This window comes from Pelobates fuscus, chromosome 7 (genome assembly GCF_036172605.1).
Source record: "Pelobates fuscus isolate aPelFus1 chromosome 7, aPelFus1.pri, whole genome shotgun sequence".
NCBI lineage: Eukaryota > Metazoa > Chordata > Amphibia > Anura > Pelobatidae > Pelobates > Pelobates fuscus.
Genome location: NC_086323.1, coordinates 78,992,075 through 79,005,939, shown reverse-complemented (window position 1 = coordinate 79,005,939; position 13,865 = coordinate 78,992,075). Strand labels below are relative to the sequence as shown.

At 40.6% G+C, this 13,865-nt stretch overlaps 1 protein-coding gene across 1 annotated transcript; it reads left to right on the top strand.

Moving 5' to 3' along the window:
- Positions 1-469: 469 nt before the first annotated feature.
- Positions 470-9,006, top strand: DDX59 (DEAD-box helicase 59). Its single transcript, XM_063426108.1, has 7 exons — positions 470-2,019; positions 2,929-3,096; positions 4,375-4,468; positions 4,887-5,134; positions 5,754-5,906; positions 7,619-7,747; positions 8,625-9,006. Exons 1-7 carry the CDS (start codon positions 520-522, stop codon positions 8,883-8,885), a joined length of 2,553 nt encoding a protein of 850 aa, XP_063282178.1. The 5' UTR covers positions 470-519; the 3' UTR covers positions 8,886-9,006.
- The last annotated feature ends 4,859 nt before the right edge of the window (positions 9,007-13,865 follow it).

The window sequence follows — 13,865 nt, the reverse complement described above, 5'->3', positions numbered from 1 at the left end:
TGAAAGAGGCGTATTACGGTTGAACAGACATACAGTCAAATTCAAGGTTTTGTTTTGATCACAACGTGTACATTTGGCTCAGTCCTTAAGGGGTTAAACTACAATAAATGTGTTTAAAAATCAGTCTGTCTAATAAGATACAAAGTTCTTGTTCTAAGTAACATTTTAGTTCCAGAACGTATCAATAAGTCACCTACATTTATCAGAATATCTCCACCCCCTAAAATGTAAGTGCCCCACTTTGTCTGTTTGAAATGTTGGGAGGTATGGTAACCTGGAAATCTAACCTCCAAGCTGGAAGATGTGAAATTAGAGCGTCATAAATCCGCACCGGAAAAGGCTTAATGTTTGCATTCCAAGCCTCGATCTGGAGTTTGCAGCCCTGCATTGGATTGGTTAATTCTGCTAAACCTTGTCTTAGCGTATGTCACGTGACCGCCCCCTCCCTCCCCTTTCCTAAGATCCCGGATGTAGTGCGAGCCGCAGGAGCCGGTTAGCGGTTAGTCTCGGTATCGGAAGATGTTTGTTCCCAGAGCCGTGAAAAGGCGGCAGGAGACCGAGCGACCCGGGAGGAAAAAGAAAATAGCGACAGATTTACCCAGAATTCATCACAGCACAGATTCTAACTCTCCCATTATTGTCTCTTCACCGGACATCTCCTCCTATAGCAATGCAGCATCCTCCTCCTCATCATCATCTAATGACTACATGCCCTCATATGGCACCGCAAACGAACATATGTCCACCTACGTCTCTTTAAACCCTGTGTCTGTCTCTTTAAACCTTCCTGTGTCTTCTGTCTCACACACTGACCCTGTGTCCTCCACTGACCATGTGTCTTCTGCCTCACCCATTGACCCTGTGTCTGTCTCTTTAAACCTTCCTGTGTCTTCTGTCTCACACACTGACCCTGTGTCCTCCACTGACCCTGTGTCTTCTGCCTCACCCATTGACCCTGTGTCTGTCTCTTTAAACCTTCCTGTGTCTTCTGTCTCACACACTGACCCTGTGTCCTCCACTGACCCTGTGTCTTCTGTCTCACACACTGACCCTGTGTCCTCCACTGACCCTGTGTCTTCTGCCTCACCCACTGACCCTGTGTCCTCCACTGATCCTGTGTCCACTGACCATGTATCCTCCACTGGCTCTGTGTTCACATCTATGTCATCAGCTGACTCTGTGCCCACCTCTTTACCATCAACATGCCCTCTGCCAATCTCTGTCTCATTATTAACCCCTGTGTCAAGCTCTCCTCCTTTGTTACCATGTTCTGACTCTGTCTTACCATCTGCCCCTGTTCCTCCCCCACTTTCACCATCTCCCTCTGCCCCTCCAAGCCACAGTGAAGATGCACAGGATGAACCCATAAAATCTTTCAGTAAAAGTCAACGATGGCCCCTCTCAGGGGAACCAGTTTGTGTTGTTTGTGGACGATATGGAGAATACATATGTGACCAGACTGACCACGATGTATGCAGTCTAGAGTGCAAAGCCAAAGACTTTTTACAAGCTGCACATGGTGGCAACCTCCACAATCCTGCCACAACTAATGGCACAGTAAATCCACTTCCAACAAGTCCAATAACAGCTGGCACTTCAAATTCTCTAGTAAACACAACTACAAACAGCTATACAGAACTAGCAACTCAGTCAATTTTGCCCAGTGATACAGAACCTTCAGGTTTACTAGAGAACCTCCATAATACATCATATACCTACACTGAACATGATTTTATTGCCCAGTTGTCCTTACAACAAATTGATCAGCTAAGGCAACAACTTGGTTTATTTGTGCAAGGTAATGAAGTGTGCAGACCTATTATAGAGTTTGAACATTGTAACTTTCCTCTAATGCTCAGCTTAAACCTTAAGAAGTCAGGGTATGAAGTCCCAACACCTGTCCAAATGCAGATGATCCCTGTTGGTCTAATGGAACGAGACATATTGGCAAGTGCAGACACCGGCTCTGGAAAAACAGCTGCCTTCCTACTTCCAGCTATTATCCAGTGTCTAAAACAGGTATAACATTTTATAGCATGTCTATTATAGCTATATATATTTTTATTTTTGTCTAATTGAAGAGTAATGTTGCAGCTTTGTCATAGCTTGTGCTACATTTTGGAAAAGCTATTACTGAGCCTTAAAGGACCACTCTAGTGCCAGGAAAACATACTCGTTTTCATGGCACTATAGTGCCCTGAGGGTGCCCCCACCCTCAGGGTCCCCCTCCCGCCCGGCTCTGGAAAGGGGAAAAGGGGTAAAACTTACCTTTTTCCAGCGCTGGGCGGGGAGCTCAGCCCCGTCGGCTGAATGCGCACGCGCGGCAAGAGCTGCGCGCGCATTCAGCCGCTCGCATAGGAAAGCATTTACAATGCTTTCCTATGGACGCTTGCGTGCTCTCACTGTGATTTTCACAGTGAGAATCACGCTAGCGGCTGTCAGTGAGACAGCCACTAGAGGATTTGGGGGAAGGCTTAACCAATTTATAAACATAGCAGTTTCTCTGAAACTGCTATGTTTATAAAAAATGGGTTAACCCTAGCTGGACCTGGCACCCAGACCACTTCATTAAGCCGAAGTGGTCTGGGTGCCTAGAGTGGTCCTTTAAATGTAATACAATTTCAAGAAAAGTGAAAGAGGGCTTTGTTTTATAGTATTATGTACAGCTTCTCAACTAATTTTTTCACTAAAAATACACAAGTTGTTTATTCAGTAATAACTGGCTTATATATTTTAAATATTTATACAACACAGCATATTCCACCCTTCTGTACAGTATGTGGACAAACAAACTAGTTGTTGCACATACCATAACAGAATGTGGTAAGGACCTTGCTAAAACTTACTGTTTGATGGGGGCAGACAGTGAGTTTACCATCTACAATAATTCTATTAACTTTACATTTTACTGTTTGTCTATCTCTTTAGAAAGATTCTCCAGCAGCACTTATTCTGACACCCACCAGAGAGCTTGCAGTACAGATTGAGGAACAGGTCAAGGAGCTGGTAGCTGGGATTCAAAACATGAGGACAGCCTTGCTTGTCGGTGGTATGCCTCTGCCCCCCCAACTACATCGCTTAAAACAAGGTGTTCAGGTAATTTTCAGGACCAAAGATCTTCTTTAATTGCTTGCTGTGGTGAGGTGCATGCCTTAAATATTACTTGATACTCTACTCTGCTAAATTATTTCATAGTAGTTGACTCATTTGTTAGTTGCTATTAATAATTATTGCTGTTTATAAGGTGCCAACAGATCCATCAGAGCTGTACAATTGGGGGAAAAGACATAAAGGGTAGACATATATTTTTATTTTGGTTTTTTAATTTCAGACTTGTACCTGCTAAAGAGTAGACATATTAGTACAAAAGGAACAGAGGACCAGGTCCAAGAGCTGAGATTTAGCATTTAAGGTACTTGGCAAAGTAGCCCATCAGCTTATAAACCAAAATGGAGATCTCAAATTTTGCCCAACCCCAGATGTTAATAACCTACAACTAGAATTCTTTGAATACAATAGATGGGCAAATAATCATGGGAGTTGTAGTTCAGGAACATTGGGAGGTGGACTGAGTGTCAGATGCCTGATCTAAAGGTTATGACAAGAGGGTGCTGGTGGAATTTTTAGGCTATGGCCAGGGACCTTTAAAGCAGCACTACTTTTGTCTTAGTATTTTTCCTATGGTTGACTAAAGGCAGAGCTACCTTTTTGTGAAGCCTGCTGAGGGGAATACGATTCTGTCTATGCAGTATCATTGACCTCAAAGGTGTTCTCTGCATGCATGAGAGTACAACGCTGAGTTTGGCTCTTGATGGCTGTGGTAGTGAGGGACTCGCCTTCTCCTGCACCCCTCAGCCACCACACTGCCAGAGAAGCTTTAAAGAGCAATTGCAGCAAGTGGTAATATGGTAAGCGATTAAGGAGATAAAATGGAAAGTTGTCAAACACGTGCATAAAATATGCTGAAAACAGGTTTGGTGCTGAGTGAACATGGAGGTTATTTGCTTGAAAGTGGATGTTGTCTGAGGCACCTGAATGAAAAGCGCAAAATAGGTGGAAAAGTGTACTGCTGGGAAGAAGAAAAGGTGCAGTGGCTGAGGAAACCAGTTACTGGGGAAACAAACCTATTTTTCCTTATCTTTTGTCTTTCACCTTTGGATGTAGGTAAAAAAAAAAAAGTGAGTTGTTGTAGTTATCCCTCCCCACAATCATTTTGCAATAGTTATAAGAGAAAGATGAAGCATCTTACATTTTGACATGCAGTCTTTTTTTTTTTTAAGTCTTAATTTGAACAAAGTATAGCCAATGTGTCTTTCTTATCTGTTAAACTCCATTAAAAAAAATATACAATTTTTTATCCCTTTTTACTGTTAGATTATAATTGCAACTCCGGGCAGACTGCTGGAAATTATTAAACAGGATTTCGTCAATGTTGCTGATCTAAAGATTCTGATTGTGGACGAGGCAAGTGGCAATATTATTTTGAGTAACAATATGACATCTAGATAATGTGCAGTTTTGCATATGTTCATTTTCAGAGATTCCTAATTGTTATAGTTTGCTTTCTTTAAATGTAGAATGCCAAGAATCTTTGAGTTTTAAGGGTGATTCAATCATGGATATATACAGCATCTATGTAGCAAAGAGGATTTTAAAATATAAAGTAATGATTTTGATTAACTATTAAAAATTCAAGACTTTAAACCAAACTGCAGTGTATATTTAACTATTTTATCAAATGTTTTTAAAGTGTTTAGATAATTTAAACAAACAACTTTTCAAGCATTGTGAAGTGCCACATTTAGCATGTTTGAGTTGGGAAGAATGGCTGATAATGGAAAAAGATATTTTTTGAAAAAAAATTATATTTTTTCTTTTTAAGGCAGATTCTATGTTGAAAATGGGGTTTCAGCAACAGGTCTTGGATATTTTGGAACACACCCCAAATGACCGTCAGACTCTCTTGGTTTCAGCAACTATCCCAACAGGTATTGAGGCATTTGCAAAACAACTTCTGAAGGATCCGGTACAGATCACAGTAGGTGCGAAGAACCAACCATGTTCGAATGTGCGTCAAATTGTACTCTGGGTGGAGGAGCCTTCAAAAAAGAAGAAACTCTTTGAAATTTTAAACGTAAGTATGTTGCTGTGTTTTTTGCCTTAACGAAGAGATCCAACAGGTGCATGTTAAGGAAGGAATGGAAAGGGTTTTTTGTTTCTTCCCGGGAGATGCCAGCTGTGTATGTCCCTATAGCTTGGTACCATCATAGGTGCTCATCATATAACCTACAGCGTTACACCTCCCAAATGAAAACGAGTGGTGCATAGAAAAGGGAAATGGAGAGAGAGAAGTGTAGAATAGGTTGAGGAGGGTGAGGTAGAAAGAAGGAAAATAAAAGAGAGAAAGGAGTGAGTGGTCCATCTTTTTTCCTTAGGAATACCCAAACATAACCATGAAAAACATCCTTTAATCGCCTGGTATTTTACCCTGTCATATTCTCTTTGTGGCCCATTAATCCTAATCTGCATTCAAGTGAGGTAAGTTATATGCTGTATGTGTTCAATGCTGTGAAAGCAGGTCAAGCATATTGAAAATTTCCCTACTTTATATGTTTAAAATCGAGTTAAAACTATGGTGCTAGTTCTTGTTAATTTTGAGTTGTGTGTATTTTTTGGGAAGGAACTATTACTTTTAAATTATATTACCAGCCTTTATTAGGCACACATAAGATGCTGATCTCTCTCCACTACAGGATTCCAAGCTTTTCCAACCTCCAGTTCTTGTATTTGTGGGTTGTCGGATGGGAGCAGACTTGTTAAGTGACGCAGTGCATAAAATTACAGGACTAGAAAGTGTGGCAATACACTCTGAAAAATCACAGATGGAGAGAACCAAGATCCTGAAGGTAAAATCATCAATTTGTTTGCAAGAGTGCTGCAGTTTTTCTTTTTTAATTTAAAGGGACAATATAGTCACCTGAACAACTTCAGCTTAATGAGGTTGTTCAGGTGAGAACTATAGCTCCCTGCAGCCTTTCTCATGTAAACACTGTATTTTCTGAGAAAATACAGTGTTTACATTGAAAGCTAGGAACACCTCTAGTTTCAGTCACTCAGACTGCCACCAGAGGGACTTCCGAGTTGATGGATGCGTAATTCGCATCCATCCATTCAAATGTGCTGTCAGCAGACAGGGCACTGTGAACGCGCATCCTGTCTCCCTGAGGCTGTAAGCAGCGCGTGGGATTGTGGGAGATAAGATCTCCGGCACAGAGTCGGCTGGAGTTGACAGGCTGAAGACCAGAGACCAAGCAGGAGGGGAGGATTCAAACTGTAAGTAAACTTATTTTGTGACTGAGTGTGGGTGACTGAGTGTGGGTGACTGAGTGTGGGTGACTGAGTGTGGGTGACTGAGTGTGGGTGACTGAGTGTGGGTGACTGAGTGTGGGTGACTGAGTGTGGGAGAGGGGGAGTTAGAGAGAGAAAGAGTGTGTGTGTGTGTGTGTGTGTGTGTGTGTGTGTGTGTGTGTGTGTATGTATGTTTAACAATATTTATTTACAGTGTGTGTTTGTATGCAAACTCTATATATAGAGATCTATAGTGTTTGCATGCTTACTTTGGGCTGGAGGGTTGCCGTAGGAGGGGGGTGGGCATAAACAGTGAGCTGAGCTGTTAGTCAGCTCAGCTCGCATACGCGGTAGAGCGCTCAGTTTTTTCATAGAGTGGCATTCAATGCCGCTCTATGAAGAACCTGATTGGTGCAGCGCGAAGTCGCGCATGCGCCCCAGAGAGCGATGATGCTTCTCAAAGAGAAGCGTCTGATTGGGCCCTGCGATTTAGTCATTTTTCCGGAAAAGGGGGCATGGCCTGTCAGGGAGCTCGGCGCTGGAATGGACGTTTTAATAAGTTTTAATAATAAAAAGTGCTCTGATTTTTTTTTTTTATTAGGGGGAAGTTCATATAAATGCAAGAAAGAAGGCCAGGGGACCTGTCTTTCTTCCTTTTATATGTTGACCATAGTAATCCTTTACATTTTTTTATTGTTTTTCTTTAAAAGTCATAAAATATAACAATGTAACCATAACACAACACTTGGTGGTGGTGGTGGTGAATAATTTGAAAAACATTATTTTTCAATTTTGCTTCTCCCAAAATCCAAAATAAAAATGATCACACATTTGAAATTACTGCATTTGAAGTACATTCCTCGAATTTACATTTCAGGCATGTAGCCATTGCTGAGATAAGGAAGTGGTCAGCCATTAAGGATGTTCCAACAAATTTCTGATGCACTTATAAAAGTCCTAATATTTTCCTCAATATAATATGTATTCCAAATTATTCAGTGCTGTTAGAAAAATGTTCCATATTATTGTTCTAGAAAAGTCACCTGGAAATATTTGTAGGTAAATAATTCAGAATTTTTTTTATGTTTTTGTTTTTTTTACTCATTTGAAAAGCTTATTAAATTGAGGTCTTTATCCCATGAATTTCATTACGGCAGTCAGTGCATGCATAGCTGACTTAGAGATTTTTTTCCCAGTGCAGTTTATTTGAAATTCACTTTGAATTCTCAATTTAGTGCATAACCATGTTTGGAATTTTTTTTCTGCATAGGGGTTGCTGCATGGAGAATATGATGTAGTTGTTAGCACCGGTGTCCTGGGGCGAGGCCTGGATTTGATAAACGTCAAAGTGGTGGTGAATTTCGATATGCCTTCTAATATGGATGAGTATGTTCACCAGGTGAGGAGAGCAAGATAAGCTGTATGTATGGATAGGTACATATATAATACATATTATTCTGAAACAGAAATATTTGATTTAAATGGCTGCTCTAAGCATTACCACTAGAGCCCATTGTAAGGGTTATGATGCCAGGAATGCCCTGGCCCTGGCTCCTGGTAATGGGGCAAACCGGTTTGTCCTCTTACCGTGGCCAGTGCAAACATATAGATTCTGAAGAGCTGCAGAAGTTCGGAAGTCAATCCTGCCATCCATTCAGTGACTGAGTGTCACATGACGGCTCTCAGCCAATGAACGCATTCAGTGCATAGGAATATGCTCACAATTGACATTAGCCAGCCCAGAAGAAGAGCTGATTAGAGGTTGAATAAAAATTCTAAAGCAAAGGGGTTAAACGCTGTTCGTACAGCGTTCCTTAGCAAAACGCTGCACATACAGATTCCAGACACTGACTACTATGTCTGTGAAGTGGTTATAGTGCTTGAAATCCTTTATTGTGTATTTTTTGGTTTGTTTCTACATGTACGTTAAACTGCTAGAGGTAGTTTTTCCTAAATGCCTTAAAATACGTAAATTTATATAAAATTCTGATATTGAGTGTTAGAGGTTTGCTGTTCTTTATTATCCTTTTGTGTATATAGCAGAGTTTTTTTTTTTGAGCAACTAAGATATGCAACTACATTTTAGATAAACATGATAAAACAGATTTGAGCTTTTAGCTTTATTTTTTTTATTTTTTTCCATGAAATGTATACCCACTGTAAAGCGCTGCGGAATTTGTTGGCGCTATATAAATAATAACATAATAATAATAAAAATAATAGCCCAAAATGAAACATGTCTACATAATGTTTTCCTTTTCTTTATTTAAAAACAGATTGGCAGAGCAGGAAGACTTGGCCACAGAGGAACGGCATTAACTTTCATCAACAAAAATAACCGCAATCTCTTCTGGGACCTGGTAAAAAGGGTGCAGCCAACAGGCTCCCTGCTACCTCCACAGCTATTACATTCCCCTTATCTTGATGAACAGAAGAGGGTAGAGCAGAGAAAGCTTCAAAACAAAGATAAAATAGTGACAAGAGATCAAATCCTTAACCTGATTCGTAAACATGACAAAAGAAAATCCCACAAGTGATTTATGGGGAATTTACTGTCCTGCTAGGAACAGGCAACGTGTACTGTTTATGAGGAACCTGGATGTTTCTCAGTGTGTTTTGTGTACAACGTACTGGATTTATTAAATATGTATACTTCAAGACTTGTTTTTCTAGTTTTACATAATTTGTGCTAATGCAAAATGGTTTGAACGTGGTTTTATATTCGTGAGATTCATTTCCACTGTATTGTCCACTCTTTCAGTTTGAGTGGTATTTTATTGGAGGAAAATAAGTATGTGCATTTCCCTACACACAAACCTGTCTCCCTATTTTATCTCTGTGAGTGGTATGATAAAAGCAGTGTCACAGTTCTATACGTTATCATACCACTCACACTATGGGAGCAGGAAGACAAGTGTCTGCAGCAGGAACTGCACACATCCTTCCTGCACCAGCCAATATGTTATCACTAAAGGGCACAAACAAGTGCAGCAAAGAAACTGATACAAATGTATCACATCAAATAGAAATTGTGCTCATTTTAATAGTGTAGTGATCATTTATGCAGCCTCCACAGATGCTATGGCAGCAAGTGTTGGTTCTCTAACAGACCTTCTGTTTGAGGGATTATGGGCTTTTAGTTTACTTCACCCCTGCCCCCAACCTGTGAAGATTGGAATCATGTTGAAAACAATAATAGGCAGTGGTTTTCAGAATTGCAAACCCTTTTTTTTTTTTTTTTTTATTGCATGATTTTTACTTGTGAATTCTTTGCTCTGTACCCCACTTTTTTGTGTTGGTCAATTGGGCAGAATCTACCTTTTATACCAGTCCTAAAAGTTTTGTTTCCCAACTCTGATTGGAGAGAAATTAACTATCTGTTGGTGCTTCGCTGCAGCGGTAAAGACATCCTGCCTGTCCGTTATGTGTATGTGTTGAGTCCTGCAAACAATGTACCTGTGTCAGTCTGATGGCTTGTTGTTTTTCTTTCTTTTTTCTTTATGACTTTACATTTTAAATCACGAGTATATTTATGTAATTTGTTAACAATATTCACAATTCTCCCTTTTTAATTATACTTTTATTAACCATATAGCCTTTGAAGCTTGCTATGCATTGCTTGCCCATCGATGTCTCTGAATCCTCTAAAGGTGATAGTATGATGCTTATCAATCTCCTTGTTTTCACCGTTTAGTAGGTATACCCCAATTAAAACTTGCATGCATTTCATTATGCATTTTTTCATTGGGTATATAATCTAAAAACAACTTGCAAATGCTATAGACCTCTTGTTGCTACCTTAGCAAGCCCTCCCATTCTAACACGGTCCAGACCTTCTGTGGCTGACCAATCACAGATTTCCCAATACAGCTCAAGGGAAAGTCTTTGCAATGCAGGTGCTCTGGGCAATTGCTGCCTTTTGAGTTTAGCTTCACTGAGCTAAACAACCAAGTAGTAACAAGACCGGTTGCATGACAACAAGGTAATTTTCTAAAAGTGCCACATTCTATTAAAATCTGTACTTTTTGTACAATAAAAAAAGACACACTTTTCACACATAGCTGAACTGCTTTAGGTGTCTGGAGTGTCCCTTTAACTGTTTGTATGTGCCTTGCTAACTGTTAGACATTACTCTCTATGTGACTCTAAAAGCTTGTCATCATGCTACTAAAACAACTCTATCCTGTGACCAGTGGACTAATCAGTCAACTTAAAATCATTCCAAGTCATTACCCTCTGCCAATTATTTTGACCCTACTCACACTTTTGACATTTCATTTTTTTTCCCCTGTGTAACATTGGTCTCTGTGATACTACTTTTTCCTGGTTCCCACCACACCAGTACATCTAGTGAGGTACCAGGTATCCTATATTTGTCTACAGTCTCTTCAAGAAACCATGAATAAAACATTTTTTTTGTAACTAATTTGCTAGCAGCTAGACTAAAAGTTTGAGCTGTGCTTCACTGTCTTTTTTTATGGTTTGCCTAAATTATTTGTATGTTACTGGTCACGTAAATCAAACCTGGAAAAAAAAAAAAAGCATGATTTTTCATCCGTTAAACAATAACTGTAGTGTAAATATGCCTCACAACAGATAAAAATCTTAAAGCGACACTATAGGAACCCAGACCACTTCAGCTCATTGAACTGTTCTGGGTACAATGTCCCTGATCTCCTTAGTCCTGCAATTTAGAACATTGCAGTTTTTGATAAACTGCAATAAATACTTTGAAGTACTAAGAAAGCCTTTAGTGGCTAGGGAGTTTACTAGATCCAGGGTTCCTTAAACGACGCTGGATGTCCTCATGACATCCATTGTCGGAAATCCCTGTAGGAAAGCAGTGAGACCATGCTTTTCCATGGGGAGGGCCTAATGCGCTCAGCGCATCTGGTGGTGTCTATGGGTCTCAAAGTTCAAAACTTAATTGAACACATGATTCTAAATCCGTTACAATAAGATAGGAGGTAATATCGGAGGGAGATTAATACGAGTAACTATTCAACTGTGCCTAAACTAAAGTAAATTTATGGTGATCTTAAGCAGATTCAGATGGTGCTTACAACCCCCAATTTTAGACTAAAAAAGTTTTAGAAAAAAAAAAAGGTCTTATACATGGAAAAATATGTTTTGAAAATGTTTTTTTTTTTTTTTTTATATATTTGTAGTAGACCATAGAAGGGTATACGAGCTTTGCGTGACATTTTGTGAGAAAATTAACAATAATTCAAGTCATAATTATGTGACAAAATATCCAGGGATATTGCACTGTTTTTAGTAATGTAGAACAAGTTAAATCTATGCATATAGTCTGTGGTCATATAAACAGTGATGCGGGACACAGATGAGAAATAAGACATCAACATTATCTTTGGTGTAATGAATCAAGCGATATATATGCATAGGTACATGTATATCAAACTAGGTATAGGGTCCCCCAACTAAACAAGGTAGACTTAGGGAATTTAAAGACGTGTAGATAAGACAATACCCTGTGGGGGCAGAGGAAGGGCTACAAGCTTGTCTCCGAGGGCTATCCTGGATCCACCTTTACCCCTCTGGGACAGATCACAGTCCAGTTTTGGTGAGGCAGCCATCGAGCCATTGAGACCAGATGAGGATCGGGTGAGTGACATCCTGGAGCGTGTTGAAATGCCGGCCAGTATTTGTGATGCTGCTCGTGTTGACTCATATACTCGGGAAGGTGCAGGGTATTGCTCTCGCTTGTGCAGGGCTGAGGGTCTTCTGCTCATGGTAAGAGCCTGTGGGAGATGGCATGTGCGCCTCTGCCATTGTTGTGTGCGCCTTGGGCCTTTAGCAGCCCTTTTCCTCTAGGAGCGAGGTGGGAGCCCCTGGGTTGGAGGGGCATGTGGGATCTGCGGGTCAAGTCTGTATTGGCGCTCCTTAATTCTTTTCCAGAAGTCCTCAAAGAGCAAGTCAAGCCTGGAGAGGATGTCTGCCCCAGGCCTGTCCACCGCATCTGCCATTTTAGGTGACACTGTGGGCTCTCGTGTATTCTGTGTGTCCACAGGTACCTATGGCTGGGATTGCTAGTAGGGGCACCGGGATAACCCCCATTGGGGGGCACAGGTCGGTTGGTTTGCTCTATCCCAAGGGACGTAGGGCAGAGAGATCGGTCGACTCTCTCACTCCCCTGCCCTCGGTTAGGCTGCAATGCTCGATCTCGCTTGTGCCGCTGAGTATGCTCCGGGCAGGCTGATAAAAATCACACCGGGTAGTCTAGAAATGTTTCTGCGTGATCTTCCCATAACAGCTTGTCTGGATTTAGTGGATATGTTGCTTTAAAAAAGCGTTTTTGGGGAGCCGTGGCACGGAGCCCATGCAAAGTGTGTCCATCCAGAATGGCGGTCAAGCCCTGCCCCCCGAAAAATACGGTATTTGTCGCATTGTTGTTCACTATGTGCTTTCCCTGCCTTCTGAGAAGGCAAAACACAGGCGTCAAGTTTTACACTGACTGTGAGTTGGAACTTATAATATAATATATAAAATGGGAAAACAAATCTTCAGGACGTTTGTTCAACAAAAAAAGAACTTCACATTTTTTTTTACAAATTTTATTTGTGGTGTTTCCAATGGTTTTTATAGTTATAATCTACAGTCAGGAATGATTAAAGAAATCCTGAATGAGTTTCTATTTTTTGTCGGAGAACTGAAGGTTTGGGCTGGGCTAAGTAGGTTCTATGTCACTTGTGTTCCGGAAGCAGTAACACAACTGTGAAGCGGCACTGTTACCCCACATATAAAAAAACGAGATTTTCCACAAAGATAGAATCTTAAAGCTACACTATCACAGCCAGGGGAGGTGTGGCTAGGGCTGCATAAACCAAAACAAAAGTGATTTAACTCCTAAACAGCAGTGAATTGAGTAGTGAGACTGCAGAGGCATGATCCATACACAAAAACTGTTTCATTAACCTAAAGTTGTTTTGATGACTGTAGTGTCCCTTTAACGAAATATTCATTATGACTGTGTTGGAATTTCACTGAAATTTCACTGAAATTCCAACCTAGTCAAGGGATATACAGAGACAAAGTAGGGATAGTGCCAGTGTGATCAGGGGCTTTCTAATAAAAATTTATTTAACTATAGTAGAATAAGAACAATGTATCATATTCACACAGTCTTACTTCTAAACACATTTATTGTAATTTAAAGACACATTACTGTTTCTACACTCAGCCACACCAACAACATGGAACTCATAGTTAAGAGGGACATAGAGATTTTTAACCAAAATAGGGACACTTGGAAGCAGTGGTGTTACGCGGCAAAGCAAGTATTGCGCCTCCTACCCTGTGGACCATTAGCGCTCCCCGAGTCCCTTAGCAAGTGCCTAGTGCCTAACTCCTCCTTCCCTACCTGCCTGGTCCCTGTGATGAATGTTACACTGATAGTTGTGTTATTTTTAAAAATCACCTAGTGTTTAGAGTAATGTGTAGAGACTATATATGTTACTTTAGGCGTGAGGTGGATTTGGAAAATGACGCAACGCAAC